General features: G+C 49.7%; 1 protein-coding gene across 1 annotated transcript in view; it reads left to right on the top strand.

Annotated features, from left to right (window-relative positions):
* Window positions 1–18,465, top strand: part of LOC311019643 (neprilysin-like) — a 29,684-nt gene extending 11,219 nt beyond the window's left edge. The window contains exons 5-23 of the mRNA XM_084019232.1: window positions 5,043–5,123; window positions 5,213–5,308; window positions 5,380–5,498; window positions 8,117–8,185; window positions 8,352–8,486; window positions 8,912–9,013; window positions 9,085–9,221; window positions 9,316–9,409; window positions 9,991–10,119; window positions 12,041–12,139; window positions 12,438–12,515; window positions 12,625–12,728; window positions 13,132–13,190; window positions 13,277–13,396; window positions 13,687–13,820; window positions 14,068–14,133; window positions 14,658–14,753; window positions 15,563–15,639; window positions 15,731–18,465. Coding sequence (XP_083875358.1) covers window positions 5,043–5,123; window positions 5,213–5,308; window positions 5,380–5,498; window positions 8,117–8,185; window positions 8,352–8,486; window positions 8,912–9,013; window positions 9,085–9,221; window positions 9,316–9,409; window positions 9,991–10,119; window positions 12,041–12,139; window positions 12,438–12,515; window positions 12,625–12,728; window positions 13,132–13,190; window positions 13,277–13,396; window positions 13,687–13,820; window positions 14,068–14,133; window positions 14,658–14,753; window positions 15,563–15,639; window positions 15,731–15,830 — 1,895 coding nt within the window. The 3' untranslated portion in view covers window positions 15,831–18,465. The remainder of the gene's footprint in view (window positions 1–5,042; window positions 5,124–5,212; window positions 5,309–5,379; window positions 5,499–8,116; window positions 8,186–8,351; window positions 8,487–8,911; window positions 9,014–9,084; window positions 9,222–9,315; window positions 9,410–9,990; window positions 10,120–12,040; window positions 12,140–12,437; window positions 12,516–12,624; window positions 12,729–13,131; window positions 13,191–13,276; window positions 13,397–13,686; window positions 13,821–14,067; window positions 14,134–14,657; window positions 14,754–15,562; window positions 15,640–15,730) is intronic.
* Window positions 18,466–18,700: the final 235 nt, after the last annotated feature.

The raw sequence follows: 18,700 nt of genomic DNA, 5'->3' as shown, positions 1-18,700 counted from the left end.
CCCTGACGCCGTCGTAGTAAACCGCTCTATTGCTGCAGATTGAGACTAATCACATTCATAAAGAGTCGAGTCAAGAGTCAGTAAAAATAAGGACTATAACGTATAGATGTGTTGCATCACGATGATGAACCGGAAACACGGAAACAACGTGGAAAGGAGAGGCAGCGGAGGAGAGAAATAATCTCAGGACTGCATTCTGCATCACGCCGAGTGTTTGACGTGACGTCTCAAACGAACGTCGGGGGGCACAAATCCAAACACCCACACACACACATGGGGCGAGGGAGGGGGGGCGAGGGAGGTTAAGCCTTTGCTGTGGTTAAACATTAGCACCAGGCAGTCGGTAATCCCATCACACACACATGATCTGTGCCCTTTAGCAGGAAGCGCCGTTGCAGGACTTCATTAAGATTAAATGAGCGCATGAATAGTTCATACGTGGTAATGAGGCGACGAAGACGCCACTGTTTGATTTACTGAAAAAAGTGAAATATTGGATTCAATGTGATTGAATGAGATATATTCCATAAATGATGCAGGAAAAATAATCTGATGTGACGGGAAGTGAGATCGGAGATTTAAGAAAAGTATAAACCTGTCCTTCATCTCAGTCAGCAGGTTTGTGCTGCTCAGGTCATTTTAAACTGTATTCATATTTAAAGGTACTTCACTGTTCAATCTGATGATCTGATCACTATTTATTGCAGGACTACTTTCTCTCTAGATGTCTCCGCTAGCTGCATAATAACGACTAATTGTTGTTTTTAAGATGCAACCTTAGTTGTTCTGGAGCAGCTACGAGTCTTTATGCTAAGCTAAGCTAAGCTAATCGTCCATGGAGTGACGCACCAATCTCCTCCTCTAAAGCTAAACTAGTTGGGTTAGAAATGTAGTTCCGACGATGTGAACAGAATGTGTTTTAGGACTTGGAGATGAGTTCCAGGTAGCCTGTTGAGTTTCGGGGGAAGTGTGTATTAGTTGTGTGTATTGTTCTGGAGCTCACCGAGCGTGAACAGCTGGCAGCTTATCGTGAAATCACAGGCCGCTGTTTACTGTGATACCCATGATTCATAGCACCTTTCAGACTTAGAAAGCCGAGGAAGCCGTAAATCATCAACCGGAGGTTTTATTAATATGTGACGTAAATGTAAATGTACGTGGAGTTTAAAGGATGAACATGTGGAATTCATAAAAGCGTAATTTCCATTTTGCCTCCACGTTTTGAGTTGATCACACGCTCCGGGACTTCAAATAGATTTACATCATCCATAATAAAAAAAAAACAGCAATTCTACGTCCTCCACATAATAACCAGGTCTCGTTAATGTTACACACATATGTGTGTGTGTGTGTGTGTGTGTGTGTGTGTGTGTGTGTGTGTGTGTGTGTGTGTGTGTGTGTGTGTTTTAAACAAGCATTTTCTCTAAATTGTAATAATTTAAACATTTCACTGTAAAGCGACAACACGCAGCTTTGTGTTGAAGCAGGGAGGTTGATGCTCCTCCCCCTCCCCCTCCTCCTCCCTCCCCCTCCCTCCTCCCCCTCCTCCCCCTCAGTTGAGCACGTTTATCACTCACCTTGATTATCTGTCTACCCAGAATGCCTCAGGCTGAGCTTCGGGGCGTTCAGGCCTCCAACAGGTGTTGAAAAGTTGATGTTAGTGGGGCAATAAAACCTAACGTCCTTTCACACCTGCAGCTCTGCTCCTCCTTCCTGCTCCTCCTTCCTGCAGCTCTGCTCCTCCTTCCTGCTCCTCCTTCCTGCAGCTCTGCTCCTCCTTCCTGCAGCTCTGCTCCTCCTTCCTGCTCCTCCTTCCTGCAGCTCTGCTCCTCCTTCCTGCTCCTCCTTCCTGCAGCTCTGCTCCTCCTTCCTGCAGCCGGGACTCCCCCGAGGTTGCCCTCCTCGCCGGAGATTTTAAATATTAAAATCTGAGGTTTGAAGGACCTCCGTGAACAAATGAAGCTAATAATCTTCACCAGCTGGATGAAAACGATTCATTTCACTGCAGCTCATAAATGGTTGTTGATCAGTTATTCGATGCATCAAAGAGGAGCGTGTGATCGCAGCACGCCGGCGAGGCTTTTATGGATCGCGTATTAAAACGTTTGATCAACAACGACTCGAGACGGCTCGAGACGACTCGTCATCGATGTGGAATCATGAAGACTCGCGTGTGAACGTGAAGATGAGGTCAGAATACCAGACCAGAAGGTTTTGTTTATTGGATCAAATCCAAAATCTCAGAAAACCCCTCACATCACCATGGAGACCTAGATGGAGACCTGGATGGAGACCTGGATGGAGACCTGGATGGAGACCTGGATGGAGACCTGGATGGAGACCTAGATGGAGACCTGGATGGAGACCTAGATGGAGATCTGGATGGAGACTTAGATGGAGACCTGGATGGAGACCTGGATGGAGACCTAGATGGAGACCTGGATGGAGACCTGGATGGAGACCTGGATGGAGACCTAGATGGAGACCTGGATGGAGACCTAGATGGAGACCTGGATGGAGACCTGGATGGAGACCTGGATGGAGACCTAGATGGAGACCTGGATGGAGACCTAGATGGAGACCTGGATGGAGACCTGGATGGAGACCTAGATGGAGATCTGGATGGAGACCTAGATGGAGATCTGGATGGAGACTTAGATGGAGACCTGGATGGAGATCTGGATGGAGACTTGTATAGAGACTTGGGGAGAGACCTAGATGGAGACCTGATGGAGACCTGATGGAGACCTGGATGCAGACCTGATGGAGACTTAAATTGAGACCTGGATGGAGACCTGATGGAGACCTGGATGGAGACCTGATGGAGACTTAAATTGAGACCTGGATGGAGATCTTAAATGGAGACTTGGATGGAGACCTGGATGGAGACTTGGATGGAGACTTGTATAAAGACCTGGATAGAGACCTGGATGGAGACTTGTATAGAGACCTGGATGGAGACCTGGATGGAGATCTTAAATGGAGACTTGTATAGAGACCTGGATGGAGACTTGTATAAAGACCTGGATAGAGACCTGGATGGAGACTTGTATAGAGACCTGGATGGAGACTTGTATAAAGACCTGGATAGAGACCTGGATGGAGACTTGTATAGAGACCTGGATGGAGACCTGGATGGAGATATTAAATGGAGACTTGTATAGAGACCTGGATGGAGACTTGTATAGAGACCTGGATGGAGACTTGGATGGAGACCTGGATGGAGACTTGTATAGAGACCTGGATGGAGACTTGGATGGAGACTTGTATAGAGACCTGGATGGAGACCTGGATGGAGACTTGTATAGAGACCTGGATGGAGACCTGGATGAAGACTTGTATAGAGACCTGGATGGAGACTTGGATGGAGACTTGTATAGAGACCTGGATGGAGACCTGGATGGAGACTTGTATAGAGACCTGGATGGAGACCTGGATGGAGACTTGTATAGAGACCTGGATGGAGACTTGTATAGAGACCTGGATGGAGACCTGGATGGAGACTTGGATGGAGACTTGTATAGAGACCTGGATGGAGACTTGTATAGAGACTTGGATGGAGACTTGTATAGAGACCTGGGTGGAGACTTGTATAGAGACCTGGATGGAGACTTGTATAGAGACCTGGATGGAGACTTGGATGGAGACTTGTATAGAGACCTGGATGGAGACCTGGATGGAGACTTGTATAGAGACCTGGATGGAGACTTGTATAGAGACCTGGATGGAGACTTGGATGGAGACTTGTATAGAGACCTGGATGGAGACTTGTATAGAGACTTGGATGGAGACTTGTATAGAGACCTGGATGGAGACTTGGATGGAGACTTGTATAGAGACTTGGATGGAGACTTGTATAGAGACTTGGATGGAGACTTGTATAGAGACTTGGATGGAGACTTGTATAGAGACCTGGATGGAGACTTGGATGGAGACTTGTATAGAGACCTGGATGGAGACTTGTATAGAGACTTGGATGGAGACTTGTATAGAGACCTGGGTGGAGACTTGTATAGAGACCTGGATGGAGACTTGTATAGAGACCTGGATGGAGACTTGGATGGAGACTTGTATAGAGACCTGGATGGAGACTTGTATAGAGACCTGGATGGAGACTTGGATGGAGACTTGTATAGAGACCTGGATGGAGACCTGGATGGAGACTTGTATAGAGACCTGGATGGAGACTTGGATGGAGACTTGTATAGAGACTTGGATGGAGACCTGGATGGAGACTTGTATAGAGACCTGGATGGAGACTTGGATGGAGACTTGTATAGAGACCTGGATGGAGACTTGTATAGAGACCTGGATGGAGACTTGGATAGAGACATGGATAGAGACCTGGATGGAGACTTGTATAGAGACCTGGATGGAGACTTGGAGGGAGACTTGTATAGAGACCTGGATGGAGACTGGTATAGAGACCTGGATGGAGACTTGTATAGAGACCTGGATGGAGACTTGTATAGAGACCTGGATGGAGACTTGGATGGAGACTTGTATAGAGACCTGGATGGAGACTTGTATAGAGACCTGGATGGAGACTTGGATAGAGACATGGATAGAGACCTGGATGGAGACTTGTATAGAGACCTGGATGGAGACTTGGAGGGAGACTTGTATAGAGACCTGGATGGAGACTGGTATAGAGACCTGGATGGAGACTTGTATAGAGACCTGGATGGAGACTTGTATAGAGACCTGGATGGAGACTGGTATAGAGACCTGGGTGGACCTTCAGTTGAATCCAGGACTCTCTGCTGGATCCGGTACACAGGTTCCAGCTGCTGACAGTTGGTTGATGTTCCAGGTTTCATCTTCTTATTCTGTAAAAACTAAAAGTCTTCTTTGCTTCTTTGAGGTTTTTGTTTGGTCCTTCACGTTCGTCCCTCGGTGGATTAACGCCGGTTCGTCTGCTGAACGTCTTCGCCGTTTGAAGTCATCGCTTTGCTTTTGTTGACAGAAAACACACGATGAAATGCATCTGGAGGGACAGCTGGTCTTCTTTCCCATCATGCTTTGCTGTGTCTCTGTCTCAGGCGTCCTGGAGAAGACGGTGGAGGGGGAAGCCACGGCGCTCACCAAGGCCAAGACCCTCTACAAGTCCTGCACCAACGAGAGTGAGTCACATTCCGCATCTCACTTCCTGCGTTTGTGATGATGTCATTGTGATGATGTCATTGAGATGATGTCATTGTGATGGTGTCAGGTTTCATCGAGCTGAGGGGCGGAGCTCCGCTGCTCGACATGCTGCCCGACGTGTCCGACTGGCCCATCGCCGTGGACGACTGGGAGACCAAATACGGTAGAGTACTTCCTTTTTCCTCGCCGCCACACGCCGGTGACATCACATAACTCGCCCTCTCTCTCTCTCAGGTCCAACATGGCGGCTGGAGGATGTCATCGCCAAGCTGAACGAGAAATACGGGACTCAACTGCTCGTCAACTTCTTCGTCGGCACCGACGACCGCGACTCCAGCGCCCACATCATCCACGTAGGTGTCGGGACGAACCGGCGGGGCGGCTGCAGACGCCAACCCGCTTCCTCCCCGTCTCACCTCCCCGTCTCACCTTCCCGTCTCACCTTCCCCTCTCACCTTCCCGTCTCACCTTCCCGTCTCACCTTCCCCGTCTCACCTCCCTGTCTCACCTCCCCGTCTCACCTCCCTGTCTCACCTTCCCCTCTCACCTTCCCGTCTCACCTTCCCCGTCTCACCTCCCTGTCTCACCTTCCCGTCTCACCTCCCTGTCTCACCTTCCCCTCTCACCTTCCCGTCTCACCTTCCCCGTCTCACCTCCCTGTCTCACCTTCCCCTCTCACCTCCCCGTCTCACCTTCCCGTCTCACCTTCCCGTCTCACCTTCCCCGTCTCACCTCCCTGTCTCACCTTCCCCTCTCACCTCCCCGTCTCACCTTCCCCTCTCACCTCCCCGTCTCACCTCCCCGTCTCACCTTCCCCGTTTCACCTTCCCGTCTCACCTTCCCCTCTCACCTCCCCCTCTCACCTCCCCGTCTCACCTTCCCCGTCTCACCTTCCCCTCTCACCTTCCCCGTCTCACCTCCCTGTCTCACCTTCCCCTCTCACCTTCCCCTCTCACCTCCCCGTCTCACCTTCCCCTCTCACCTTCCCCGTCTCACCTCCCTGTCTCACCTTCCCCTCTCACCTTCCCCGTTTCACCTTCCCCTCTCACCTCCCCCTCTCACCTCCCCGTCTCACCTTCCCCGTCTCACCTTCCCCTCTCACCTTCCCCGTCTCACCTCCCTGTCTCACCTTCCCCTCTCACCTTCCCCTCTCACCTCCCCGTCTCACCTTCCCCTCTCACCTTCCCCGTCTCACCTCCCTGTCTCACCTTCCCCTCTCACCTTCCCCGTTTCACCTTCCCGTCTCACCTTCCCCTCTCACCTCCCCGTCTCACCTCCCTGTCTCACCTTCCCCTCTCACCTTCCCGTCTCACCTTCCCGTCTCACCTTCCCCTCTCACCTTCCCGTCTCACCTTCCCCGTCTCACCTCCCTGTCTCACCTTCCCCTCTCACCTCCCCGTCTCACCTTCCCGTCTCACCTTCCCCTCTCACCTTCCCCGTCTCACCTCCCTGTCTCACCTTCCCCTCTCACCTTCCCCGTTTCACCTTCCCGTCTCACCTTCCCCTCTCACCTCCCCGTCTCACCTCCCTGTCTCCCTTCCCCTCTCACCTTCCCCTCTCACCTTCCCGTCTCACCTTCCCCTCTCACCTTCCCGTCTCACCTTCCCCGTCTCACCTCCCTGTCTCACCTTCCCGTCTCACCTTCCCCTCTCACCTTCCCGTCTCACCTTCCCCCTCTCACCTTCCCGTCTCACCTTCCCCTCTCACCTTCCCGTCTCACCTTCCCCGTCTCACCTCCCTGTCTCACCTTCCCCTCTCACCTTCCCCTCTCACCTTCCCCTCTCACCTTCCCGTCTCACCTTCCCCGTCTCACCTCCCTGTCTCACCTTCCCCTCTCACCTCCCCGTCTCACCTTCCCGTTTCACCTTCCCGTCTCACCTTCCCCTCTCACCTCCCCGTCTCACCTTCCTGTCTCACCTTCCCCTCTCACCTCCCCGTCTCACCTTCCCGTCTCACTTTCCCGTCTCACCTTGCCGTCTCACCTCCCTGTCTCACCTTCCCCTCTCACCTCCCCGTCTCACCTTCCCCTCTCACCTTCCCGTCTCACCTTCCCCTCTCACCTCCCCGTCTCACCTTCCTGTCTCACCTTCCCCTCTCACCTCCCCGTCTCACCTTCCCCTCTCACCTTCCCGTCTCACCTTCCCGTCTCACCTTCCCCTCTCACCTTCCCATCTCACCTTCCCCGTCTCACCTCCCCGTCTCACCTCCCCGTCTCACCTTCCCGTCTCACCTTCCCCTCTCACCTCCCCGTCTCACCTTCCTGTCTCACCTTCCCCTCTCACCTCCCTGTCTCACCTTCCCCTCTCACCTTCCCGTCTCACCTTCCCCTCTCACCTCCCTGTCTCACCTTCCCCTCTCACCTTCCCGTCTCACCTTCCCCTCTCACCTTCCCGTCTCACCTCCCCGTCTCACCTCCCCGTCTCACCTCCCCGTCTCACCTTCCCGTCTCACCTTCCCCTCTCACCTCCCTGTCTCACCTTCCTGTCTCACCTTCCCCTCTCACCTCCCTGTCTCACCTTCCCCTCTCACCTTCCCGTCTCACCTTCCCCTCTCACCTTCCCGTCTCACCTCCCTGTCTCACCTCCCTGTCTCACCTTCCCCTCTCACCTTCCCCTCTCACCTTCCCGTCTCACCTCCCTGTCTCACCTCCCTGTCTCACCTTCCCCTCTCACCTTCCCCTCTCACCTTCCCCTCTCACCTCCCTGTCTCACCTTCCCCTCTCACCTTCCCGTCTCACCTTCCCCTCTCACCTTCCCGTCTCACCTCCCTGTCTCACCTCCCTGTCTCACCTTCCCCTCTCACCTTCCCCTCTCACCTCCCTGTCTCACCTTCCTCTCTCATCTTCCCGTCTCACCTTCCTGTCTCACCTCCCTGTCTCACCTTCCCCTCTCACCTTGCCGTCTCACCTCCCTGTCTCACCTTCCCGTCTCACCTCCCTGTCTCACCTTCTACTGTCTTCCTTCTCTGCCAGTTTGACCAGCAAACGAGCCTTGGCCTCCTCTCCAGAGATTACTACGCCTGCACCGGGCCTTACGCAGAGGTACACACACACACACACACACACGCACACACACACACACACGCACACACACACACACGCACACACACACACACACACACACACACACACACACACACACACACACACACACACACACGCACACGTATGATGACTGTGATGAACCTGATGATTGTGTGTATTTTAGGCGTGTCGAGCCTACGAACAGTTCATGGTCGACCTGGCGAAGCTGATCCGCACCGATCGGGGATTGGTCGTCAATGAGGTCCGCATCAGGGAGCAGGTGACCCGGGTCATGGACCTGGAGCGGGCCATCGCCAACGTGAGTCTGGTTTCTCCTCTAGTCTCCTCTGTGTTTGAGGCTCCGGTCTGCGTTCGAGGCTCCGGTCTGCGTTCGAGGCTCCGGTCTGCGTTCGAGGCTCCGGTCTGCGTTCGAGGCTCCGGTCTGTTAAAACAAGCCGTTAAGCAGTGTGATCCCGACCCGTCGGAGGTTTCCACAGTCCGTCTTTGTCATTCCGAGCTGCTTCCTGCTCGCCACGCTCCGCTTCCTCTCCACTCGGCTGCTTTTACAAGCCGGCCGCTGTTCAAAGCCCTGACATTTACAGGGCCGGAGCCTCCCGGAGCCTCCCGGGAGTCCTGGACTCGTTCTGCTGCTGGACCTGCAGCCCAACACGAGTCAGGAAACAGCAGCGTTGTGTTTGTGACTGCGGTCTGATCCCTCTTCTTCTCCCCCCTCGCCGCTCCAAGGCCACGGACACCCCCGAGGACCGGAGCAACCCGGTGCTGCTCTACAACAAGATGGAGCTCGGAGACCTGAACGCCAACTTCACTCTGGAAGTCGAATCGCAGGTGAAGAAGAAAAATAAAAACTCTCTTTTTCACCTTCCTTCCTGTTTTCTAACGTTTGCTGTTTTCTGAAGGCGTTCAACTGGAGCTACTTCACTGCCAAGATCATGGACACGGTGAACACCAGCGTGCCCGACACCGAGAAGGTCATCAACTACTCGCCCAACTACTACCGGAGACTGAACCCCATCCTGGCCCGATACACCAAGAGGTGTTTGTGTTTGTGTTGGTGTTTGTGCTGAAACGGAGAAAACATCGTAGCTTTGAGAGAGAGTTTGTCTTTGACGACCTCCATCTCCTCACAGGGATCTGCAGAACTACATGGTGTGGCGTTTCAGCATGAACATGGTGGTCGGCCTGAGCCGAGCGTACCGGGACACCAGGAAGGCCTTCCGCAAGGTAAACCTGGAAAATGTCAGAACCCTGCGGCCGGCGTCCGATGATCATTTGTTCACACGCTCAACGATGCCGTTTGGTTTCCATTCTCATTCAGAGATGAATAAACTCGTTAATGAACATGTTAGATGACCCAGACGTGGTTCAAAAACCTGCTTCCTGTCCTCCTACACCTGATCCTCTTCTCCACTACACCATTCATGAAGCGGTGTGATCGTTCTGAATCTCAGGCTCCATGTTGAAGGTAGAATTCAGTAGTTTTTACTGGATCTCATGGCTTGAATACCAGGCCGAGTGTTTCTAACCTGAAGCAACCTCACCTAAAGTAAAGTAAGGAGAAGCCCATTTATCTACAGAGGTGGGGAGGTGTGGGAGTCGTTTCTCTGAATAGTTTAAACAACAGCTGATCCTGAGTCCCAGAACAGATCTACACCGTCCTTGTGTGTAAAAACATCGCTTACGTTAAATCACATTAAATCACAGCGAAAGTAAGTCATGTGACTTCCTGCTGATATCCTGTATCCTGATTCAAGTCCACCGCCTATATGAGACATTGATGGGCGCCTCGTTTCCGCCCCCTGCAGGCTCTGACCGGGACGACGTCGGAGGCGGCGGTGTGGCGGCAGTGTGCGCTCTACGTCAACAACAACATGGACAACGCCGTGGGACGGCTGTACGTACAGGAGGCGTTCTCCGAGAAGAGCAAAGAGCTGGTCAGTGGGAGGGGGAGGGGCTTCATGTTGTTTATCATCCACTACTGTTGCATGTTGTGTCTTAACTTCCTGTTTACGCCCACTGAAAGTAGCTGAAGGTGTGTTTGTGAGTGTCGGGTTGTGATGCTGAGAGTCTCGCAGGGCGTAAATCTCCCCGGACCTCGACCCACTCCGGCATGTGGATCTCACATTCCTGAGTGTGTGTGTGTGTGTGTGTGTGTGTGTGTGTGTTGGGTTGACCCGCCGCTGGCACGCCACGCCGCGCTCCTCACATAGCGGCCTTCCTCTCCGCCGCTCGGATTCATTTCAGACGGGATCGCCGGCGCTTTGACACGAGTGCTGCACTTGAATAGATGTGAGAGTTACTAGAAGTTCATGTCACTTAATACGGACGCTTCCTTATTTAGACGCAAACATCACACATTTTAGTCCGAGACGTTCAGGTCAACGATGGTAAAGTCTTCTTCAATCCAGCATGATGTTCATTTAGTACATTATGGTCCATTTAGAGTCCACCAGACCAGAAAGCAGGGGATGCTTTAGGGGGCGGGGCCTACCTGCTGATTGACAGGTCGCTACCAATGCTAGTTAGCTACGAAGATTACTTTAACCTTGAACTATGAAGCTAACTTTGTTAGCAGCTTCACACCAGAATCCACATGGATCCAGATCCAGTAAGGGTGCTGCTTTGCTGCTTGTGTTTATCAGATCCACCTGTCGCTCCTCCACAATCCAAATATGGTCACTTCCTTCTACTGGTTGCAGAAATCCAAGACTGTAGTCCACAAATGGGTGACATCACCATGACGACGCCCACTTCTTACATACAGTCGATGCATTTAACCCATGAATACTGAAGACAGTCCTGCCTGCTAGAAGGTTTCCAGTGAGTCCTAATCAGTCTGGTCTCTGTGGTCTGTGGTGGTCTACGTGGTCTTGTGTGCCCCCTCTGCTGCTGTGATGGGAACGTTTCTGTGGGATCCACGGGGACTCTAAACCTTTTGCTTTTGCTGAACTATTTCATAATTCTGGATTCCGGTGAATTCTATGACTTGTGTTTGTTGTTTAGTCCGTGGGTCCGGCGGCCGTGGCCCGTCCACAGTTTCCCTCGGCATCGAGCCATCGCCACGGCGGCGGCGGTCGGTCTGTCTCGTGTGCATGCAGGCACATTCTTGTAACCGAAGATGCATCATAGAAAGTGTGAGCGCTGCACCGCAGGTTGCCTGAACGCTCCGTGCTCCCGTGTTGCTGCTGGAGCGCCTCGCTGTGAGAATTTACATATAAAAATAGAAAATGTCATCATCGTGAGAAGTAAGCGTTTGTGCCGATACGTCATGTGACGACGCCGCGCTCAGGAGGAGATGTTTGTTCACGAACACACATCAAGCATCTCTCCTATCGTTTAGATTTCTAAAGCTTTTCAAACATATTTACACAGAAATGCAACACCCCCGAACTGCTGGACCGCAGCTGAACTTTGCAGATTTAAATATGTAAATCCGCAGCCTCATCAATAATGCATCTGCAAGAAAATGTGCCAGCTCAGCAAAAAAAATTTATTCTACAGTAGAAAGTTTTAATATGACAACAGGAGACTTTTGAGTTTTCTTTTAATTATCACAAAGTGACTCTGCCTCCGACCTCATACATAAACACAGTTGATGTTTTTTTTTATTATTATTCCATCTGTCCCTATTAATCAGGCAGAATATGTAACCGGGGTAATATTACCGCTGGGCCTCCACACATGGAGCGAGTGTAACCGTTTACATTCAGATGTTCAGCTTATTTTTAGGACTTTGTTGCACCATATGTTTGTTCTCTGCAGATCTCATTATTATATTATATATGACTAATATTATATTATATGTACTGACTGTGTTTTCTAGTAAACATGTTAAATATGAGCGATGTGTTTCAGATGGAGGAGATGATCAAAGACATCCGGGAAGTGTTCATCAGTAACCTTGACGACCTGAGCTGGATGGACGCAGCGACCAAGAGAGCAGCCGAGGAGAAGGTACCGCGTCCAACGGCTGTGTGATGATGATGATATTGTACATATTATTATTATGTATATTAAGTGTCTTTTTCAGTTCTTGACTGCAGTACTATTTTTAATTATTTGTAATAATATTCCTAGAATTGCTACACATACAAATTCCTTGTATGTGAAAACGTACTACAATAAATAATACCAATAATACATTTTATAGAGTGCTTTTCCAGACAAAATCCAAACATAAAAAAACATTTAAAAGGTTAAAAGCTATGGATGATGATGAAGATGACGAAGATGCTTGTCTCCTCTTCTTCAGGCCCGAGCTATTCGGGAACGGATCGGCTACTCCGACAACATCAGGAACGACGAGTATCTGAACAAAGAGTACAAAGATGTGAGTGTTCCACATCCTGGATCTCTTCCGTTCTGTGAGAACATATGACCACGTGTTGATAGTCAGAGCTCTAATCCTCTCTCTGTCTCCCCGGCGGTGTCGGTGTCAGCTGGACTACAGTGCAGAGGAGTATTTTGAAAACATCCTCCAGAACCTGGAGTACATGCAGAAGAAACGCCTGCGGAAACTCCGCGTGAAAGTCAACAAAGAGGAGTACGATTTTAACTGATTTCATTCCGGGAAGGAAAGAATCAATGTCTGCAAAAAACCAGCTCTCATTCCAAACGTGGAGTCATTTAATTCCTGAATAATAATGCTTATAGGTGCTTATAGGTGCTTGTGTGTGTGTGTGTGTGTGTGTGTGTGTGTGTGTGTGTGTGTGTGTGTGTGTGTGTGTGTGTGTGTGTGTGTGTGTGTGTCTGCATTTAGCACAGCTTCCTCCCACACACACCTCCCACTCACACATAAAGTTCAGCCTTCCAGCTCAGCACAGCAGGAATGTTAATATTAGCTGGCGGTTGATCACAGCTTCATTTGCATATCTCTCATTAAAAGGTAAAGCTCATCATATCTCTGAATCAGCCTCCTCTTCCTCCTCTTCCTCCTCTTCCTGCAGGTGGGTGACCGGCGCCGCCGTCGTCAACGCCTTCTACTCGTCCAGCAAAAACCAAATAGGTGTTTTTCACTTTTATTCAACGTTTACATTTGTGTCAAGTTTTTGTAAAGATTTTGTAAAGACGGATGGTTTCCCCCGCCGACAGTTTTCCCAGCAGGCATCCTGCAGCCGCCGTTCTTCAGCAAAGGCCAGGCCAAGTCCCTGAACTACGGCGGCATCGGCATGGTGATCGGCCACGAGATCACGCACGGCTTCGACGACAACGGTACGATGTTTTCCACGCCGTCGCTCCCTGGTTTCCCTCCGAGGTGGTTTCACGGATTATGCTGTAAACGTGTGACTGGTACCAGAGGAAACGGAGCCTTGTGAAGTGACATCTCTTTGTGCTGCACGTCGTTACGTTTCAATGTCTGGCTTCTTTCACAAAAACACGCCACCCAGAAGCACCAATGGGAAAGCCATTTAAACGTGATGACATCACTTGCAGCCTTTTGGCGCCGACCCAGATTCCACTTTTTTCCTTCCTTTTGATGCGTTTGACTTGTTCATTTTCAGGTCGTAACTACGATAAGGACGGAGACCTGAAGGACTGGTGGACTCCACAGTCCACCCAGCGGTTCCTGGACCTGTCCAAGTGCATCGTCAATCAGTACGGCAACTTTTCCTGGGACCTCGCCAACGGACTTCACGTACGTCCGAGTCCACAATCCACATCTACTTTACATTGTCTTGCTCTTTGCTTCCCCCCCTCCAGTTTCTACATTCTCTTCTTGCCTTTAATATCTCGTGTTGACATATTTTGTTTCTCCTCCTTTTGAACAAGCCTCCTTTCATCCCGCGAGTCAATGCCTCCTTGTGTGTCTGTGATGAGGAGAACACGAGTATCCCCCTCCACCTCTCCTTTGTGTTTCACTCCCTCTTGTGTTGCCTCTCCAGCTAAATGGCAACAACACCCTCGGGGAGAACATCGCTGACAACGGAGGGATCCGGCAGGCGTACCAGGTAATGATCCCAACACAAAAGGAGGACCTGGTTTCATGAGGACGGCGGTTCGGTCTCATTAAGAGACTTGTCATCTCTGCAGGTCGGGTCACCGACTCGCTCATTAGCTCCGTAAACAGTGACGGACGTGATGTTGCTGCTGATTTCATCAGGTTTTTATATCGAGGTGAACGGGGGAAGGGCACATTTAATCATTCTCCATCAGGTCATCCGGTCATTTCATGTATTATTTATGTTATTTATGTTAACATCTGTTGAGGCAGAGCGGAGGTTGGGTTTGACAGAGGAGTAAACAAACAGACAGAATGTGACGGGTTTTATTTCTCTCCATAAACACAACGTGGACATTAATTAGCATTTAAATGATTATTTCAGAGTCTGCAGGGACATTCAATTTGTTGCAGTAAGTCAATGAATTGTGTGTTGACCAGACTGTTTACACACACACACACACACACACACACACACACACACACACATCATAGTAATCATAATCAATAACTGTTGTCATATGAACTGTGCAGGCCTATCAGAACTACGTGCAGCAGCACGGAGAGGAACCACCACTTCCTGGTATCGACCTTTCACACAATCAACTCTTCTTCCTCAACTTTGCTCAGGTATGTTTGGATGGATGATGGATGGATGGATGAATGAAAGAAAGGATGGATGAAAGGATGGATGGATGAATGAATGAAAGAATGAAAGAAAGGATGAAAAGGATGGACGGATGGATGGATGGATGAAAGGATGGATGGATTGATGATGGATGAACGGATGGATGGATGGATGGATGAATGAAAGAAAGGATGGATGAAAGGATGGATGGATGAATGAATGAAAGAATGAAAGAAAGGATGAAAAGGATGGACGGATGGATGGATGGATGAAAGGATGGATGGATGGATGATGGATGAACGGATGGATGGATGGATGGATGGATGGATGGATGATGGATGAAAGGATGGATGGATGGATGATGGATGGATGGATGGATGGATGATGGATGAACGGATGGATGGATGGATGATAGATGGATGGATGGATGAAAGGATGGATGGATGGATGATGGATGGATGAAAGGATAGATGGATGGATGATGGATGGATGAAAGGATAGATGGATGGATGGATGGATGGATGATGGATGAACGGATGGATGGATGGATGGATGAATGGATGATGGATGAACGGATGGATGGATGGATGGATGGATGATGAAGGATGGATGGATGGTGGATGGATGGATGGATGGATGATGAAGGATGGATGGATGGATGAACAGATGGATGAATGGATGATGGATGGATGGATGGATGGATATAGAGATGGATGGATGGATGGATGAACAGATGGATGGATGATGGATGGATGGAGGAATACCTTGTAAGTGGTCGTGGTCTCAGACCTGATGCGGTTCCTCTGTGCAGGTCTGGTGTGGGACTCACAGACCGGAACAAGCTGTTAATTCCATTAAGGTGGACGTGCACAGTCCAGGGAAGTTCAGGTAAACCTCTAAACAAACAGCAGCAACGTTTCTACATGTAAATGTCCGAGTGTACATGGACCCCCAACGATCCGCCTCCTCTCTGCTCCAGGGTCCTCGGATCCCTGCAGAACTTCCCGGAGTTCGCCCGAGCCTTCAGCTGCAACGCCAGCAGCTCCATGGTCCCCGACAACGTCTGCCGGGTCTGGTGATCCTCGGACCGCCGGGACGGGACTGTAGTGACCCGGGTCGTCCCCTCTGACTGTTGGGGACTATATGGGGGGGGGGACTCTTTTTTTACTGGACCAGGTCTGGTGGAGCGACACTTCAGTACACACTTCCTGGACCGTTTCCCCTCGCGGGACAGACGGAGGGCCGTCCAATCAGACGGCTTTCTTCTACCGGATACAATCAGTCCTCGTGCTCTCTCTGTTTTCATCTCGCCGTTTATGATTTGATTTGAGTCAGTCTGTGTGTGTGTGTCTGTGTGTGTGTGTGTGTGTGTGTGTGTGTGTGTGTGTGTGTTTCATTCAAGATACTGTAGTTGTGAAGAGAGGGGCGGACGGATGAATGTGCTCGAATCCCCTGGCTCTCGAATGCACCACTCACTCACTCACTCACTCACTCACTCACTCACTCACTCACTCACTCACTCACTCACTCACTCACTCACTCACTCACACAGGGCTGCACCACTCTACTGTACGTGGGACTCGTTAAAGAGAACAACCTCAGCTGGTTTCAGCCTTCATCTGCCGCCGTGTTCCCCACCGTGTACTCGTGGTTAATATGTAGAACTAGATGAGGTAAATTATTACAGATTAAAACGATCTGAATTTGCTGAGTAGACCAGTAAGTATTTAACCGTATCACATATTACACAATTACTGTCCTATATTGAATGATAATGAGTCGGCAGGCGGCTGCCGTTTGAAATAAGCCAAAATTATGTTGAACAAACCAAAATGTTTGCCTTTTTTAAGATGACGGCCGGTCACCAATCATTGAGCCGACAATCGAGTGTTTTTCTACGAGCCTCCCGTGTTTCCACGTCTCCGTCATCCGATCGTCCTGCTGTTTGAGTCGGTTTGCCTTACATGCTCCGCCGTGCTGCTGTCTGAGACCGAACGAAGAACGGATCAGCGATGCAACAGTTGACAAATAAACGCCTCTTTGCTTTTCTGAGAGTCGGACGAGGACGTTGATGCCGCTCCGTCGCAACGTAAGCAAGAACATTTCCTGCCAAAGCTCACAAAGAAATATGTTCTTTCTCATTTGTTTGATTGGTACGAGAAATGTTTGTCAGACCATTTGTTGGCCAGATGCAGTGACTTCCTGCAGCCTAAAGGGGGCGTTCAACACCACGAAAATTCACATAATGATGGCGGTAAAAAGTCAGAAATCGTTAAGTCTGTCTGTAAGATGATACGCAAATTACTTTTAAAATGCTTGTTATCTGAATGGAGTTTGGTTCTCTCAGAGCGAGGCTCTGCTAACAATGTAGCTGCTCCGCAAACACTGAAAATAACGTTGTCTGGGCGTAAAGACGGCCGTGACCTTGTTGTTTGGCCAACAGGTCTCTGGTTGGGTCTCTGTATGAAACATGAGATGCTATCATCGAGTTCCAGGAGACCACAAACAAAAACATTAGCATTTGACTTTGTACGTAATTGGGTCTCGTGAATAATTTGCGTTGCGTTTGGTGTGAGCGCCCCTTAATGGTGATGCTGGACGTTTAATAAACACGATGCTTGAGGCTCATTTATGCTTCCATTTCGTGCGTAAATAGAGACGTGCGTTATCAACGTTCTAAACGTCGCTGCCCTCATGCTTTCATGCGTCCTCTACGTTGGAATGGACGTTGAGCAAAACATCCTCTAGAGGGCGTCGTTCACATTAAAACGTTACTCCAATAAAGTTTAAAAAAAATAAGTTTATCACAACAACAAACATGGCGACTGGACAATGGAGGAGATAACAATCCTGCATCTATTGAGAAGGAGGCCAAATGGCAGGCAGCGTTGTAGACGGCGGCGGTCTGTGAGACCACTGAATACATCCCGAGTGTGGACGGAGAGAACGGACAGAAGGCTCCGTCCGTATCCGTATGCGTGTCTAGCGTAGAGCATAAATGAGCCTTTAGTGTTGATTGGTTAGCTTAAAAGTTCTGGTGGGTAGATTTAGTCACCAGGCTTTATGCTAAGCTAAGCGAAGCTAAGCTAAGCTGACCATCTCTCATTATTACACAGTTTTGAGTGGCATCAACATTCTCAACTAACTCTTTGAAAGAAAAGCAAATAATCGTATTATTTCACAAAAAAATTGTTGAACTATTTCAGAAGCGCGTCACATGATCCGCCTTTTTCTACCGATCATTTTCCACGCCGCCGCGGACGATGACGCCACGAAGCTTCTGGAAGGCTTTTCAACAAGCGGACAAACTTTTCTGAAACGCAGGAGTCGCATCGAGTCGGCCGGTCGTTTGCAGGTTTTGTACGACTTTTTTGTTTTCTACGTGAAAATATAACACGAGGTCGTATCGTAACGGTGGAGACTCGAAGCCTTTTGCCTTTTTTATAGAGAAATTAGTGCAACGAATGATGTGATGTGGTGAACAAACAGCCTCCATGTTTCAGCTTTCTGTCTCTGCTGCTCGACGCCTCAGGCTCTCTCTCTCTCGCTCTCTCTCTCTCTCTCTCTCTCTCGCTCTCTCTCTCTCTCTCTCCACCTATAGAAAGACAGATATACCTCAGTTGCCTGTATTTAGATACTTTATTATAATGACTGATAATCATCTTGAGGAGCATTTTTTTTCTTTTCCTTTCAGAAATAAATATTTAAATAACACGTGTTGCAGTGTGTGTGTGTGTGTGTGTGTGTTACATTAAGTGCTTCAAAATGAGACACTTTGCTATAATGTGAGACTTAAATCCAACAGTGACAGAACGTCTCGGTGTCTTTTCACGCTTTCACGTGGTGATTTTTGTAAAACCTTCTACATCAAAGCAGAATTTCAGGGTTTTTTTCATGTTTTCGCTCCCTAACGAGCGTTTCTTGTCTGATGTTCACATAAAGCCTCCGT

This window comes from Eutrigla gurnardus, assembly GCF_963514095.1.
Source record: "Eutrigla gurnardus genome assembly, chromosome: 10".
NCBI lineage: Eukaryota > Metazoa > Chordata > Actinopteri > Perciformes > Triglidae > Eutrigla > Eutrigla gurnardus.
Note: the sequence above shows the minus strand (reverse complement) of the source record. Positions and strands in the feature narration are given on the sequence as shown.